This window comes from Sturnira hondurensis, unplaced genomic scaffold, assembly GCF_014824575.4.
Source record: "Sturnira hondurensis isolate 20B ecotype Veracruz unplaced genomic scaffold, ASM1482457v3 Scaffold0022566, whole genome shotgun sequence".
Taxonomy (NCBI): Eukaryota; Metazoa; Chordata; class Mammalia; order Chiroptera; family Phyllostomidae; genus Sturnira; species Sturnira hondurensis.
In genome coordinates, this window is record NW_028095197.1 from 4,740,605 (window position 1) to 4,756,281 (window position 15,677).

The window sequence follows — 15,677 nt, forward strand, 5'->3', positions numbered from 1 at the left end:
AAACGTAGTACTAAGAAGCACCAAGAGCTTGGCTTTCTTTCTAGGAGTCTGTAAATGAATAAAAAGCGGCTGTAAGGAACATCGCCTCACGCTGGTGAATACCTTTAGGCTTGGCCGTTGAACAGGCTGCTGAGGTGAAGGGGCACCGTGTCTCCTGCTGTTTCGCACTAACCTAAAGGAGGGACTGGGTGTTCCCCGCACGCCTGCCTGAGAAAGTGCGCTGGTTAAATAAATACGCTAACACACCCCGCAGCACAGGCCTGGCCAGTGTTTAAAAACAACTGGCTCATTTCATGGGAAGGCCTCAACCTTCTTTTCATTATTGAACTTATTAGGCAGCCTGGACATTTTTGATACTGTAGATGGACGCAGAGGGCATTCAATAGATAATTTTGTCGTTGAGTTGAGCTCAGCTGGAGGAAAACTCATTAGTTTCACAATTTCAGCCTCTTGGAATCAGCAGCAAAGTTGAGACGGTTCTGCAGAACCAGCCTGGAGCAGCAGCAGGCAGCTGATGAGCAGCTCGGACCTGCGGACGAGCACCCCAGGTTGCCCTCAGCGCTCAGAGGCTCAGCCCCAGCAACTCCATGGGGCTGTCACCTTCTGTGGAGGGATCAGTGTCAGCTTTTTTCTTGTCGTTGTTCGGAAAGATAATGGGTTCTAGAGGAACTTAAAAGATGTGCAGAAAAGCAGAGAGGAAGACATTCTTTCCCCAGAAAGCACAGCAGGGTTTACCTGGACTCTCCCTAGTAACCAGCTCTGGGAGGGGCCCTGCACGGCGACAGCCTACACCCTGCGGGCGGCAGACTGTCCCTCCTGCCGTCGTGGGCTATCTCCTCACCCGGATCCAATTCCTCCAGAGAAAAGTGGCCATTCCGATCCTACCCCCATCACCGGGATGTGACATGAACTTGTCACTATCTCTGCCACTCTTTGCAGTGTGACAGACCTTGCTCAGTCTCCCCTTGTCTCGTACGAAGATCAGGAGAGTGGCTCTTGCACTTGGCCATGGTAGGGGACACATGAAAGGAGAGGAAATAGATGATGCAGAACACACAGCCCTTCACCCTTTGTTCCCTTTGTGTTGAAGCTTCTCCTCATCAAAGAGAGAGTTGGACACAAGTATATGTACACACAGATGCGTGTACCTAGAGAGGGAGAGAGGCGTCCGTGTCCTCCCCCACAGCACTGTGCCCCGCCTGTGGAGGGAGCCTGTGGACAGCAGAGTGGATGGTTCTTGCCCTCCGGCTGCTTCTCAGCGTAACAGCATCTCATGTCGCAATCACAGCTGCGGCAGACGCACAGGTGCCATGGAAATGCCGGCATCCGGACAGTAGAGAAACCAGGGGAAGCTCTTCAGAAGCAACTGTTTAAAATAATTGGGGTTTTGACAGATGCAGAAGAGGGAAAACTACTGCAGACCAAGGGAGGCATGTGTGAATGTGTGGGGGCTGCCTGGATGCCCCCACAGTGGACAAGTGGTGTAGGGCATTTGAAAGCTTAGTATCTGCTTTGTACGTCACCCTGGAAGATAACAGCAGACAAAACATAAATACGTACACTCCTTGCAGAAGTATTTATAATGACAGGAAGTGGAACCACCTGAGGTGGCCATCCTTGGCAGGCTGGCTGAAGACTAGGGCACATCCGTATCGTGGGTATGACTCAGGTGTCCAAGAGAATGTAGTCGACTTTGTTACAGACGTGGAAAAGTGTTCACAATCTATTGTGAGGCGAGTGACACAAACGACAGAGTAGAATGTGGAGTATGACTACATCTTGAGTTTTCCCGTTATCTCCTTTTATGGATTCATAGATAAATGCGCAGAAGGAATGCCCCAAAGTGCTAAGTAGGGCTGGTTGACACAGAGAACCTGGGGGGCAGGGAGTGCAGGGGAGAGTGCAGGATAAATACCTTCTACCATTTATCCTTCTATGCCATTTGGGTATTTTAAGTGAGCCTGCGTTAACTTCATAACAAAAAGCCTATACTTGCAAATAAACAGCGTAAGACAGACACCCAAACTTTCTTGATTCCCAGCATCTGTCGTGTCTGAGTAATTTTTTCATGGTTCCCCCAGGGCCAAAGAAATAACTAACAGTTCTGTTTATTAAGCAGCTCAGTCTGAGCAATTCGGTGAGTATTTATAACCTAACAAACTAGTAGCTGCAATAAATGATCCACATAAATTGCAAGAAAATTAATACTTTAATTTCATTCTTACATAACGACAAGTAGGTAGAAATGGGGAGTGTGTGCTCACTGGCACCTCACTGCTCCGCAGACCTTGGGCTTAGACTGAGCACGCAGCCCAGCTGCTTGTTCTTCATTAATTTTCTCAAGATCCTTGCCCTCATCCCCGCGACCGCCAAACCCCGACTGTGCAGACATGCTGCCCTCCAGGGGAAGATGGTGCAATCTAATGTCGATGCTCTAGACCACCTGCAGCTCGTCGTTTACCTGATATCTGAACCTGCCAGCTTCATCAGAAATTTAAGACATCTGTCATACCCCTGTGACTTGCCTGCAGTGCCCGGAGGTGCCTTGGCACACAGTTTGGGAACCATAAAAACAGTGGTGGGCAGCATGGCCTTGGAGTTCCACCTCATTAGAGTGTCTTCAACGGCTGTCCTTCCGTCCCTCCTTCCGATTGCTGTGTCTAAATTTGAACTGTGGTGCAGATCATGCTGGAACCTTGGGGCCAGCCCGTAAGCCCTGATTCAAACCTCCTTTATGACAGCACAGTGAGAGACTTAATTACCTTATGATAAGCCTCCCACTCTTGCNCTAAGTCTATGGGATATTCTAAATCCTTTGTGGTCGTTCAAACACTCTTCACAGTGTCTTCACCAGGAGTAGATTTCCTCTCACGAGACCAGTTTCTTTGAGCATCAATAAGCAGTAGCTCCTCATCCGTTCGTTTCCTCGTGAGAGGGTGGCAGTTCAGTGCCATCTTCAGGCCCCGCTTCTCATTCTGGTTCCCTCGCTATTTCTACCACACCTGCAGTTACTTCCTCGACCGAAGTCTTCTTGAACCCCTCAAATCATCCAAGAGGGTTGAAATCAACTTCTTCCAAACTCCTGTTGATGTGGGTATTTTGACTTCTTCCTATGAATTGCACATATTCTTAGCGGCATCTAGAATGGTGAATCCTTTCCAGAAGGTTTTCAATTTACTTTGCCCAGATCCATGAGAGGAATCACTATGCAGCTATACCCTCTTCAAATGTATTTCTTAAATAATAAGACTTAAGTATTAAGTACTGCTTGATCCATGGGCCGCAGAATGAATGCTGGGTTAGCAGGCGTGAAACAGGAATCTTGTACATCTCCATTAGCGCTCTTGGGGGACCAGGTGCATTGTCAACGAGCAGTCACATTTTGGAAGGAGTCTTGTTTTCTAAGCTATAGGCATCAACCACTGGGCTTAAAACTGGGTTGTAAAGAGATGTGCTGCCACCCACGCTTTGTAGTTCTGTTCTCAGAGCACAGGCCCAGCAGACTCGCCATAATGCTAAAGAGCCCTAGGATTTTCAGAATGGTGGGTGAGCCCTGGTGTCAACTTAAAGTCACCAACTACATTAGCCCCCCACAAAGGAACCCGCCTGCCCTTGGGAGCTTTGAAGCCAGGCATTGACTTCTCTCTGGCCCAGAGAGCCCTGGGTGGCATCTTCTTCCCATAGAAAGTTGTCTCATCTACACTGGAAATCTGTCATTTAGGGGAGCCACCTTCATTAATTATCCTAGCTAGATCTTCTGGAAAACCTGCTACAGCCTTTTTTAATCCTCACCCAGGGACATGATTTTATGGCTTTTAGAGAGAGAAGAAGGAATAGAGAGAGAAAGGGAAACATCGATATAAGAGAGAAACATCAGCCTTTGCATCCCATCTTATCAATGAGGGAACCCACCACCTAGGTACGTGCCTTGACTGAGCATCGAACCCTCAGCCCTTTGGTGTACAGAATGACACTCCAACCAACTGAGCCACCCAGTTGGGCAGTTTGCTACAGCTTCCAACACTTGCGGCTTCACCAGGGTTTCGAGCAGGAGGTGGTATGGTCCTTGAGACACCGCACTGCCTGCTAAACAGGACAATGACAGCTCCAACGGGACAGTGACACCTACCACATACGTCATCCTCACTGTTCCAGTGGCCATGTCTAAAAGGGAAAAGAGGAAATCAACTTTAGTAATATATTTTATTTAGCACAAGATATGTAAAATGTTATCATTTCAACCTGTAGTCAGTATTTTATTGAGATATTTCATGTTCTTTGGTTTGTGCTATCTTTAAAATCCAGTGTGTGCCCCGGCTGGGTAGCTCGGTGCGTTAGAACATCAACACAATATGCCAAATTTGGGGGTTCAATCCCCAGTCAGGGCACATACAAGAATCAACCAATGGATGCATAAATAAACAACAAATCAGTGGGTTTTTTCCCTCTCCCTCCTTCTCTCCCTCCAAAATCAATTTTTAAAAAAAGATTTAAGGTGAAAAAATAAAATTTGTGTGAGTTTTACACCCAGAGCACATATTGCCTTGGCCACTGGTCCAGCACTGAGGAGCCACCTGTGGGGACAGCACAGAGCAAGCTGTTCCCTCGGCAGGCTCCTCTCCTCACTGCCTGAGCAGGAGCCGGTCTTCCCATCCTTCCCCAGAGCCCTTGACCTTGCAGCGCCCTCTAGTGGCAGCTTCCTCTCCCATCTGTTCTCAGCCAGGATTACTTGAAAAGGTCCTCCAAAGGGCCTGCCCCTCCTTGTTCTTGTCTTCTGCCCCTCCTCCAGTTTCCCCTCAGCTCCTTGTGACTCTCAGCAGGGTGGGTCCCTGTCGCCTCCTGGTAACTCTCTTCTTCAAAACTTCTACTAAAAAACATAGGTTTAAAGAAGCATATGAACAAAAAAAAAGTAAAGCTTGATTAAGACAAACACCTTTGGAACACCATTCAGATCAAGAAGTAGAATCTCGAGGTCTTTTGCTGTGTATCCCTCTCCCAGCCCCTAAAGTAGCCCCCACTTTGACTTTTATAGTAATCACCTGCTTTATAGTCATTCTCCCCTAAGTGCCAATAGCCCATTTAAATCCTGTTTCACTAGCTACCTCTCCAGGACTTCACACTCTCTTGAGACTCTCCTGCCTTGGATGAGAAAACCCCACCTGCTCGGCTTCTCCTGCCTCTGCTTGCCCTCTTGCAGCTCCTCCAGCCTGGCTGGCCAGCCGCCTCCCCCTCCAGGGCTGCGCCTGAACTCAGGCCCATGTCCCCGTCTCTAGCCTCACTTGCCCCCAAGGGCCACCCTGAGACACAGCCTCCATGTACTGTCCTCTCCCTCCGGGTCTGCTCTTCCCCTCCCCCAGTGTCTGACCTTTGCAATGGGCTCTGGCACACATCCAGGCTCCTGTCCGGGAGTGTGGAAGCTCTCCTTCCCGGCATCATACCGGTGGCCATGACCCGGATTCTTCTGGAACTTGCAGCACTCCACCCTCCTCCCTCCACATGGTTAAGGGCCTTGTTGTGGGCTTCCCCTTGGACCAGCTCACCCTCAGAACTGGACCTTGGACTGTAGCCTCATGGCTGTTATGACAGTTCCATCCTGCCACCGTATATATCTGCCACCATATGTATGGTTCTGGGGGAAGATAATCTGCAATGCGCTCTGCTTTCAAGTCATTCTGGGGCTCTGTGGTCTTCTGAATGTGACCCCAAAGCCAGGCCACAGCCACTGCCCAGCTTCACCCCTGTACCCCCTCAGGAATGGAACTATTTTCAGGCCCTAGGTCCTAGGAAGCCCCTCACTCGCTCCACCTTAGCACATCAGCACCTGCTGTTCCCACCTCTGCGTGGCCCGTTCCCACCCCCCTCCCCGCACGTAGTGCCCTCTTGTGCGCACACACACACATTGTGATGCACTTCTGCCTTCAAAGTGAGAGACTTTGAGGCCAAATAGCAGGAGCCCGGGCATGCAGTGGTGGATGATACTGGTGCAGGAAGATTTCAGGACACAAACGCCTCTCACCTTTCCCTGTTCCACCGGAGCCCAGGAACCTTCTCTTCTCAGCCCCCTGCAGTCGGTCACATCTGCCCTCATCTCTTGCTCTGTGGGAATTGATCGTTGAGTCTCCCACAAGACTGTGTGAGCCTTTGGCCATGATCACGTGTAATTTGTCCTGGTCTCCCTACTTCCACCCTCACCTGTCCACAGTCTGTTCCTTTCACAGCAGCCTGCGTGCCCTTGTTCAAACCTGAGTCTGATCATGTCCTGGCTCTCTGATCCTCCATCAGAGCACGAGTCCTTACGACTGGAGGGGGGCCTCCCTGACCCCATGTCTTGCTCCTCCTCCTCCTCTGCTTGCTCCTCCTGCGTCAGCTGCATCTTCAGACATGCCAGTCATTCACACAGCAGGAGCAGAACTCCTTCAGGCATGCAAATGGCTTGGTGTCTCATCCCTTCATTCAGATTCTGATTCATGTATCACCTTCTCAGCGAGGGCAGTGAAGGTCAGGGTCGGTGGTTCATGAGCCAGCCTGGGCACTGCCCAGAGTTAGACCTTGCTCAGGGGTGCTGACTCCCTGGGCAGAGACCCACTTCCTGCCCCTTTCCCTCCTGGACAGAAACCAGGGAATTTAGAAGAATCCCCAGGCTTTTTATTAATAATTACCCCTGCTGGCTTTTCCCGTGCCTGACACTTTGGTGGCTCTTTCCCATGGGCTTTCTCCAATCTGCTGTGAACCTGTGCAGAGTGGCTGTCTCTTCCCATGTTGCAGATAAAGGAACCCGGACTCTGGGAACCCGGGTAACCGCCCACACATCTGGTGAGGTGCAGTCAGGAGTTAACCCGGGTCCTTCTAGCTCCAAGGTTGGCATTGGCAGGCATTTCTCTTGGAAGCCTAAAGAACGTCCTTTAGAGTCATATGTTTTGCAAAATGTAAAGTTCTGTGCAAGCGTAAGGACTGTTGCTCAGGATTGTTTTTCTGTCCGTTGAGAGGCTGACTGGTGGAAAGTAAGGTTTGTCACTGAACACCCTCAGCCTGTCTTATACATGGAGCTGAGGTCTTCCACAGAGATAAAGGTGGTGGCCAGACACACCACAAGAAAGAAAATTTAAGTTGAGGGTCAGATTTCTAAAGCAGTGTCCCCAAACTCTCCTGCACAATAAAACCTGACAGTGCTCAGAACCCCGACTGCTGGGTCTCGCCCCAGCCTGACGGAGGAAGCAGGGTACCCGGGGGAGCCAGGCAGTGGGAATGCTCATAGACCCCACTGAGTCCAGTGGGCAGTGGGGCTTGGGAACTGCGGGGCCAAATCTTTTTCTTGTCACGTCAGTAAAGGATCTAGACAGTTTGGCATCAGTCTGTGATCAGGGACGTGGTGCCTGACATGATACCTAATGGCCCCCCAGAGCAAACTGGAAGCCCCCGCCTGTCCACTGGACACTTCTCAGGACTCTAAGGGAGCGGAGAGCGATGGCGCTCAGCTGTAAAGCACCCCTCCCCCAGGGAACCCTTCTGAGCTGCCAGCTTCAGCCTAGGATGCCGGGTCTCACACCCCCAGAGAACATGGGGCAGTGGCTGGGGACAGCCTGGGCTGTCACAGTGTGGGGACGGGGATGCTGCTGGCATCTAGCGATAGAGGCTACGGGTGCTGCTAAACATCTCTCGGTGCACGGGCAGCCCCCAGCGCAGAGAATGACCCCATCCGCCACGTCAGCCACACCAAGGCTGAGAAACGCTGGTCTCATGGGACCCCACACGTGGCTCAGAGGGTGGCTCGCTTGAGAAGTTGGAAGGCGTGCTCTCAAACAAATTTGGGCATTTCTCAGCTTCCAAGGGAATGGGACTTGGTTACTGATAAACATTGCAGGATACGCTAAAAGGCTTCTTATTCTTCTTATTTAAAAACATTGCTTTTTGCCCTTGGCCAGATGGCTTAGTTGGTTGGAGCATTTTCCCTACACCCAAATGTTGCAGGTTCAATTCCCTGTCAAGGCACATACCTAGGTTGTGGGTTCGATCCCTCGTGGGGCACAATCAATTAATGTTTCTCCCTCACATCGCTGTTTCTGTCTCTCTCTTCCTTCTCCCTTTTCCTCTTACTCTAAAAGTGATGAAAAAACATTCTTGGGTGAGGATTAGAAGAAAAAACAATTTTTAAACATAGCTTTTGTTGCTGTGGAAATTCCTCCTGATCATTCCTGCTTTTAAATTTACAGTGATTTCTAAAACCACAGCAGGGCACCCCTAAACCTCCGTGTCTTCCGGGTGGCGTGGGAGCGGCCACGGTGCCCGCCTCCCGGGAGTGACCGCGTCAGCACGCACAGAGCGCTGAGAACTGTGTCAGGCAGATTCTTGGGAGGTGCTCAGTGAATAGAAAAACAGAAATGAATTCCTTTAGTATGAAGAAACTGCAGCCTTATGAAATTTTTAAAGATTTTATTTATTCATTGAGAGAGAGGGGAAGAGAGGAAGAAAGAGGGAGAGAGAAACACCAGTGTGTGAGAGATACATCGATAGGTTCCCCCTTCCATGCCCCCAACTGGGGGCTGGCCCACAACCCAGGCATGTGCCCCAACCAGGAATTGAACCGGCAACCTTTTGGTTTGCAGGCCGGCACTCAATCCACTGAGCCACACCAGCCAAGGTTGAAATTTCTAAGTAAAAAGTGAACAACAAACTACCATGGACCCTTATCTCCTTGTTGACATAAGAAGCATCCAAACCTGTAAGAATTTTAATGAGTTTATTTGAGTCAAACTTGACGAGAGTTGACAGGCAGCTGATTGATAAAATGCTCCGGAGAATGGCAGTTTTGCACCTTATTTTATACATTTAGAATCAAAGGGGGAGACATAGGGGGTTACACGGAATCCAGTGGTGATAGATTAGGGAGGCAGGAGAATGCAAAGCGGGGGACCCTCTGAGATGGGACAGAAAGTAAAACGGACAGACACAGAGCACAGACACATCCTTCTCCTCTATCGGCAGGTGTAGCATAGTTAACAGTTAACAATTAACACGATAACAGTAACAACAAGGGGTTCTCGGGTCTGGGCTCAGGTTCTGGAAAAGAGAGATCCCCCTGTCCCGCCGAAGGTGTCTCATCACAGATGCAGAAAGACAACAGACAGGCTCAGTTAAGGTAAAGCTGACCTTGGTCAGAGGCAGTACCGGCCTAGGTCATGACTACCTGCTGTGACTCGCTTTTCGTCGGGACGTTTTAATTCCAGACCACCCTCTGTGGGCACTTTAGCCCTCTGAGTCTGTGAGGCCTCCCCTGCGCTTGTCAGGTTTGGCACGTGGCCCCTTCTTTGCCTGTACCCTCCTTTTAGGTTTCACTGAAATTCGTTAGGTAAAGCCGTCTGCTGAACTAAGCCTTTCTTTTCTTTGAATGCACAGTAATTACTAGTATCCAGCATGATGTCAGAGCGGAGCGTTGTCTAGGGGAGTATTTTAAGAATTTAGCTGGCACTAAGTAGAATTCGGCATCTAACAACAGTCTTTACTGTCGCCTAATTAGAGAACAGTTCACTGAGTAACCTGACCACTAACGAGGTGCTGAGTTTGATTAAAGCCTGGGGGCCTGAGACATCTCACCTTGGGCCTCAAAACACCAATGCAAGGCCCTGGCCAGGTGGCTCAGTTGGTTAGAACATTGTCTGATACACCAAGGTTGCAGGTTTGGTCCCCAGTCAGGGCACATATAAGAATCAACCACTGAACGCATAAGTAAGTGGAACAACAAACCAGTGTTTCTCTCTCTCTCACCCCTCCTCTCTAAAATCAATCAATAAATAAAAGAATTTTAAAAACACCAATGCACAACTTCTTCCTACTTCTTTTCCTCCTTTCCTGGGCAATCTAGTGAAATAGGGTTCCACAGAAAGGGAACTAAGCCAGGATGCGCTCTTTTTGTCCACTTTCTTTGCTTCTGACCCCTGTTCCTGCTCCTGCCTCCCGCGGCGGGACTGGCGTATGGAACACATCGCTGTCTGCTGTGAAGGACAGACACTAATCATGTTTCTCCAACAGGATGGAAAGACAGCGGAGGATCTTGCTAGATCAGAACAGCATGAACACGTAGCAGGTCTCCTCGCAAGACTTCGGAAGGTGAGAAATTCAGTTTATCGGTCTGAAATTCTGTTTTCACGTGAAAATGTGTCTTTTCCCCTGTAGACTCTGAGAATGAGGCTTTGGGCCCACAGGCTGTATGAAAAGGCAGCTGTCTCTGCCCTGCGGTTTGCACGTCAACTTGCATCAATGTATCAGCTACCTGTCCTGTTTCTTCTGCATTTGGACTTGGAGACCGTTTGGCCTCTTTACAGTGGCTGTGCCTGGCTTCCGTCCTCCCGCCCTCCCTGTAATAACTGCCCCTATAAAGTCGAGGGAAACTGAGAATGCTGACCCTGTTTCTTTCCTTCTCAATGTTTTGAGCTTCAAGACACCCCATATGCTCTGGCTTATTTAGCATCATTGCTCTGAGGTTTAAGGAAACATGACAAAAATAAGTACATGCAGGTGAGACTTTCTAGCACACGTGGCAATGTGTATTAAGAGACTTCAAAATAATCAGACCCTTTAAGCTAGGGACTCTTTGTCTGAGACTCTATCCTAAAAAAACAAAGGGGAAAATGGTTTATGCACGAAGATGTCCATTGTGCGGTAGGTGGGAATCGGGCTCTGCCACAGAATTGCAAGGAAAGCATTCCAAGGACCCACGCGCAGGAGACTGTGGTGTGGCAAGATGGCTTATTCCACTGACGCTATCGGATCATTTGTGTGGAAGTAGAAGCTGCCCCCTGGGTTTCCAGTGTCCCATCTCCCTCTGTCCCGCCGTGGAAGAAGTCCAACTGTGTCCTCAGCAAGGCCACGACAGCAGCCAGTGTCCAGAATTTTCGCTTCACATTGAAGCCTAGCCCTTGGGAGCCGCAGGCCCAGCTAAGCGTCCTCCGCCCCCATCCGGTCAGCTTAGCGCGTGTCTCCAGCTGCAGCCCCTGCTGTGCTTCCGCGTTCAGCTGCCCTCCTGCAGCCTGCGGTGGACTCCGCTCGGCCAAGGCCCACGTGGCTGCTACGGCTGCCTGGCTGCGGAGAGAGGACGTGCCATGCACGGTGCAAGCGCGGGTCTTGAGCAAAAGACAGAGAACAGAATTTCTTTGTTCCCCTGGGATTCTCTATCTCAGACTTAGAAAAGGCCAGAACCTTTTCCAAAATGACCAGTGAATTTCCCAGGCTTTCGAAGGCTTTGAATAGGCTCACACCCCATAGTTAGACCGACAGGCCTCGAGGGTCAAGTCACCTCCCCTCAGCGGGGCGCTCCAAGGACTGGGTACCAGAGTGGGGAGCGGTGTGTGGTCCCCTGGGGGGTGGAGCTGTAGCTTCCCTGCTGAGCAGGCTCATGCTCCCCCATTTCATTCAGCTCGGTGTCTAGTTGCATCTGCTCCCTTTTCTGGCTGCATACGGACAGTGCCTATCACAGGGCTGTCTGTGACACAGTAATGAGAACCAGAACCGTCAGGTGACGGACAGTGACGGACAGCAGACTGACATCCAGCTGTGAGGCGGAACGGTTTTCAGCCTTTGCAATATCTTAAAAGAGGTTTTTAGTGACAGTAGTTTAATGCTTAGGATGTTCCCAGGCTTTGAATCAGGAGATAAATTATGTGCACATTATTAATCCCACCAATGTTTTTCTAAAATACCTGGGAAGAACATGTTAACAGTGGTGTTTTGGGATTTTGCTAGCATGATTAACATTTTCTTCTTTAAACATTATTGTGATTTTCCAAATCTCCTGTGATAGTTTTTCAAAAGACAAAATTTCTAGGAGGGAACAAATAATGTAGTCAATTTAAGTGCTCGTTGAAAAGGCATTGCCCGAAACAAGCCTGGGTTTCCCACAGAGTTCCTGCCATATACGTCAAAAAGTACCCGAGGGAGGGGTGCAAATGTCTAACTTTCTCAGCCACTGAAAGTTGCATTTTCATAGCGGTCCCTGCTGGGGGGTGGGGCGGGGAGGCAAGGGGACCAGACAGGTGAGACTATATTTTTCCCCAGTGCTTGGAGCTGACCTTGAAGGGTGGAGGAGAGAGTACTCCATTTTCACACCTTTGTGCTTCCGAGTCTGTGAACCGGCCACAGAGGCCCTGCCTCGGCAGGCGACCAGTGAACACTGAGCCCTCCCAGGCTGCTGCGGGATTCCGTCTGCCCTTTGTTCTGGGAATTCCAGAAACAGACCAGTCTGGACAAACTTTCCTCGCCTTACTCACTTGTTCTTACAGGAAACCAGACTCAAGTTGGTGAAGCAGCATGTCACCAAGTGCAGAGCCCAGCCAGGCTCACACCTGAGGTAGAAATGCCTGCAGTTGGTGCCCCGTAGGGGGCTCAACTCGTCCTCCACGAGTTTCCGCCCCACCCAGGGGCGGTCCTGCTCCGCCCTGGGCTCACCCACTGTGGGGCTTCCCCGAGGACCACCTTCCTCAGGGAAACCCTGGCCCACCCCCTGCATGCTGCTGCAGAAGCCGGGCCCTGGGACGCCCACGTGCGCTGTCCACCTCAGTCACTCCCTCACGGGACTCTGGACCTCGGCTCCCTGAGGAGCCAGGAAGGGAGGCTTTGGCTGCCAAGCATTTCTAACCACACTCTATGTGGTCGCATGGGGTGGGCGTCCTGTCCTTGCAGTATTCCACGCCCTCCAGCTTCCCCTGTGAGAGCTTCCCTCCCCCGTTCATTATGGGGACCAAAACCAAATTTAAAAAAACCACCTCCACACATTTTCTGACACGCCCCGGGTGGTGCCACCTTCTGAAGACTCACCCCATGGTGCTAACACATTCCTGGGGAGGGATCTGAATCTGGGACAGCAGGGTCCTGGCCTTAAAGGGCCCCACCATTCTATTTGGTTTGCAAATGAGCCAAATTAGCACACACAAAAAAGCTCCCTGTGTTCTCACCTCTGCTCAGTTGACAGGCCTAGAAATGTACGATTGCTAGGGAAGCCCTGGGGCTTCCTGTTCCTGAAGTAAAACCAAAGTCATTTTGTTGATCAGCTGGGGCAGCAGAAGACAGGCAAGGAGAGGGAGGGTATTTCCATGTTTAGGCGGCACAGAGGGCGGACCGGTGGGGAGATGGAACCATTCAGCCAGTGCGACTGGGCAGGCGAGGGTGGCGGAGGCCGGTCTGGTCGGGAAGGGAGGGAGGAGCCCAGCTCGGACCTGAGCTGCGGACCTGAGCTGCGCAGGCTCCGCTCCGCCCCAGTGCGCCCAGAGGCCATCTGTGGGCAGTGCCTCTCTGCCCAACCTTGCATGTTCAGTGCCGCCACTCTGGGGGCTTGAAATGAGCCGTGGTGGCAGCACTTACACCTCGGGAATAGCAAACATTACAAATCAAGTCCCATTCTTACCCGATTTTAAAATACTAGTTTCAGGAGGTTTGGGGAGTTGGCGTCTTTTTATTTTATTTGTCCTTCTAATCGGGTTTTCCGTGAGCGGATGTTAAAAGTAGTTGTTTTTCCAGAGGCCAGGTACTAGACCATGAGAAAGGTGCCCAGGAATATTTTGGAAAAGAGGACCAAGTTGGGAATTTGCCCAGAATTTGAAATTCACAAGGAAGCTGCATTTGCATAATTAAGAGTTGCTGCTCCATCAGTGCTGGGTCTAATTGCATCCTGCCACGTGCAGAAAGCCAGGCTCCTGCTCTTATCTGGCTTTCCCAGACTGCAGGGGCCTCTTCCCTGTCAATCAAAGAATGTTGAGTCATCTTTACTGAGATGAAAAGCTTTCTCATCTTTACTGAGAAAGCTAAATTTCCAGGGGGGAAGGTGCTGGAAGAAAGGACACTAGAAACCAAGATTCCCCGGGGCTTCAAAGAGCAAAGCCATTACCAAATGATGTTCACTTAAGATATTCACAGTGTCTGCTATGTGCCAAGAACTGTTCTAGGCACCAGAGATCACAGTGAACAAAGGAGGCAAGACTCAGCCAATAAATAAGAAAAAGGCAAGGTAGGATGAATTAGGGGTTGGCAGGCAATGGCCTATGAGCCCAAGCTGACCCACCACCTGTTTTTGTAAATTAGTATTAAACGCAGCTGCACCCCTTCACTGGCTATTGGCTACGGCTGGCGTCTGGGTACATGGGAGTCCCAGCAGAGACGACCAGGCCCCTTACAGAAAGGCTTGCCATCCCAGGTGCAAGTGCGTGGGATTCAAACAGGGTGAAATGGAAGAAAGTAGGGGGTGGGGGTGGCAGCTGCTTTGCACTAACCGGCCAGGGAATCCCTCTCTGATGGTGACATTTATGCCAGTACTGGAAGGACGAGAAGGAGGAGGCCGCCGGAAAGGGTTGGTGGAAGGCCAAGGGAATTTCAAGTGCAAAGGGCCTCGGGCAGTAAAGAGCTCAGTGTCCTGCACCGGACACTCCGGCGACGGGGAGGGTTGAAGGGCTGGTTGGAGAGCTGAGCACCTCAGACTGGGCAGAGGATGACGCCGGAGACCTTCGGAACAAGAGGTAGGGCAGGCTTTACAGACCTGGATAAAGAGACTGGGACTTGGTTCGGTTACATTAAGTAAGTGGGACCAAGATCTGACTTAGGCTTTAGGAATTTTCCTCACTGTCCAGACAGAGCGACCAGACAGAAGGTGCCCCTGGGGGCCATCAGATGTCCCAGCCTCCTCCTTCACTGTACCCTTAAGGGGGTAGGCCGGTTGGAAGGGTGCAGAACCTGGAAGGTCTGTTCTGGTGAGGGTTCAGATTTCTGATTCCACCGCAGCCCTGTGCGGAAGAGGGCGCAGCCGCAGACGCTCCGCGTGCCTGCCTGCCAGCCACACCCGCCAGCCCAGGGAGTGCGGCGTCGGACGCAAACAAAATATTTCAAGTCTTGAGCCACAATGGAGCGGGTAGGAGAGTCCCACCTCTCCACTGTCCTGAGGGCGTTACTGCAGTAAGGGCCTAACCAGGTGGGGCTTTCGGCCAGCCCAGGCTCGCGGAGGTTTTGCGGCTCCTGTTAAATATAGACCATGGATGGAAGTTCCAAAGACATCCGTAGTCCATCGTCTTAAGAGTCTCTCCACATCAAAACCTTAGCCTGCACTGGAGGACACACGCTCTGATTGATGGAAGCTGCCTTGCTGGGGAGACTGGTCAGGACCCGCTCCTGCTGCACCATCTAGTGGTGGAAAGTAGTAATGCGGGGCCCACCTCGAGGGGAGAGATTTCAGAAACTTCTGTCTGCCCTGCACGCCTTTATCAAATTCTCTTGTGTTCAGATTCTCCAAGACTTTGGTGTGCACGAGGAAGGATCATCCTGCAGAATGAGGTCGAATTTCGTTAGAGAGGAGGAGACTGAGAAAAAGACTTCTTGAGGACAGTCATTATTTGGGAAACAGCATGTGAGCTTTTAACTGAGTCTGAGGAGAGCACAGCCCGCCCCCCCCCCCCATGGAGACTCACTGTTTCAGATCATTAAAGCCCCCCTTACCTGTCCACACAGCTCCCCAGGACTTTGGAGATGCTAACTCAGGCCAGTAACCCAAGTCATCTGCTTAGGAAAAGAGGTGCTGAAATGAGATGTGCCCTTTGTGAAAACCCAGAGCAGGGAAGTCTATCTCATTCTATGTACCTTTATTGTAGCAATGACTCATAAATCCCACTTTATGCTGACATACCCCCAAAGTTATACTGTACTAA

General features: G+C 50.8%; 1 protein-coding gene across 1 annotated transcript in view; it reads left to right on the plus strand.

Moving 5' to 3' along the window:
• DAPK1 (death associated protein kinase 1) overlaps positions 1–15,677 on the plus strand; it is a 177,236-nt gene that overhangs the window by 139,410 nt on the left and 22,149 nt on the right. The window contains exon 19 of the mRNA XM_037036143.1: positions 10,027–10,104. Coding sequence (XP_036892038.1) covers positions 10,027–10,104 — 78 coding nt within the window. The remainder of the gene's footprint in view (positions 1–10,026; positions 10,105–15,677) is intronic.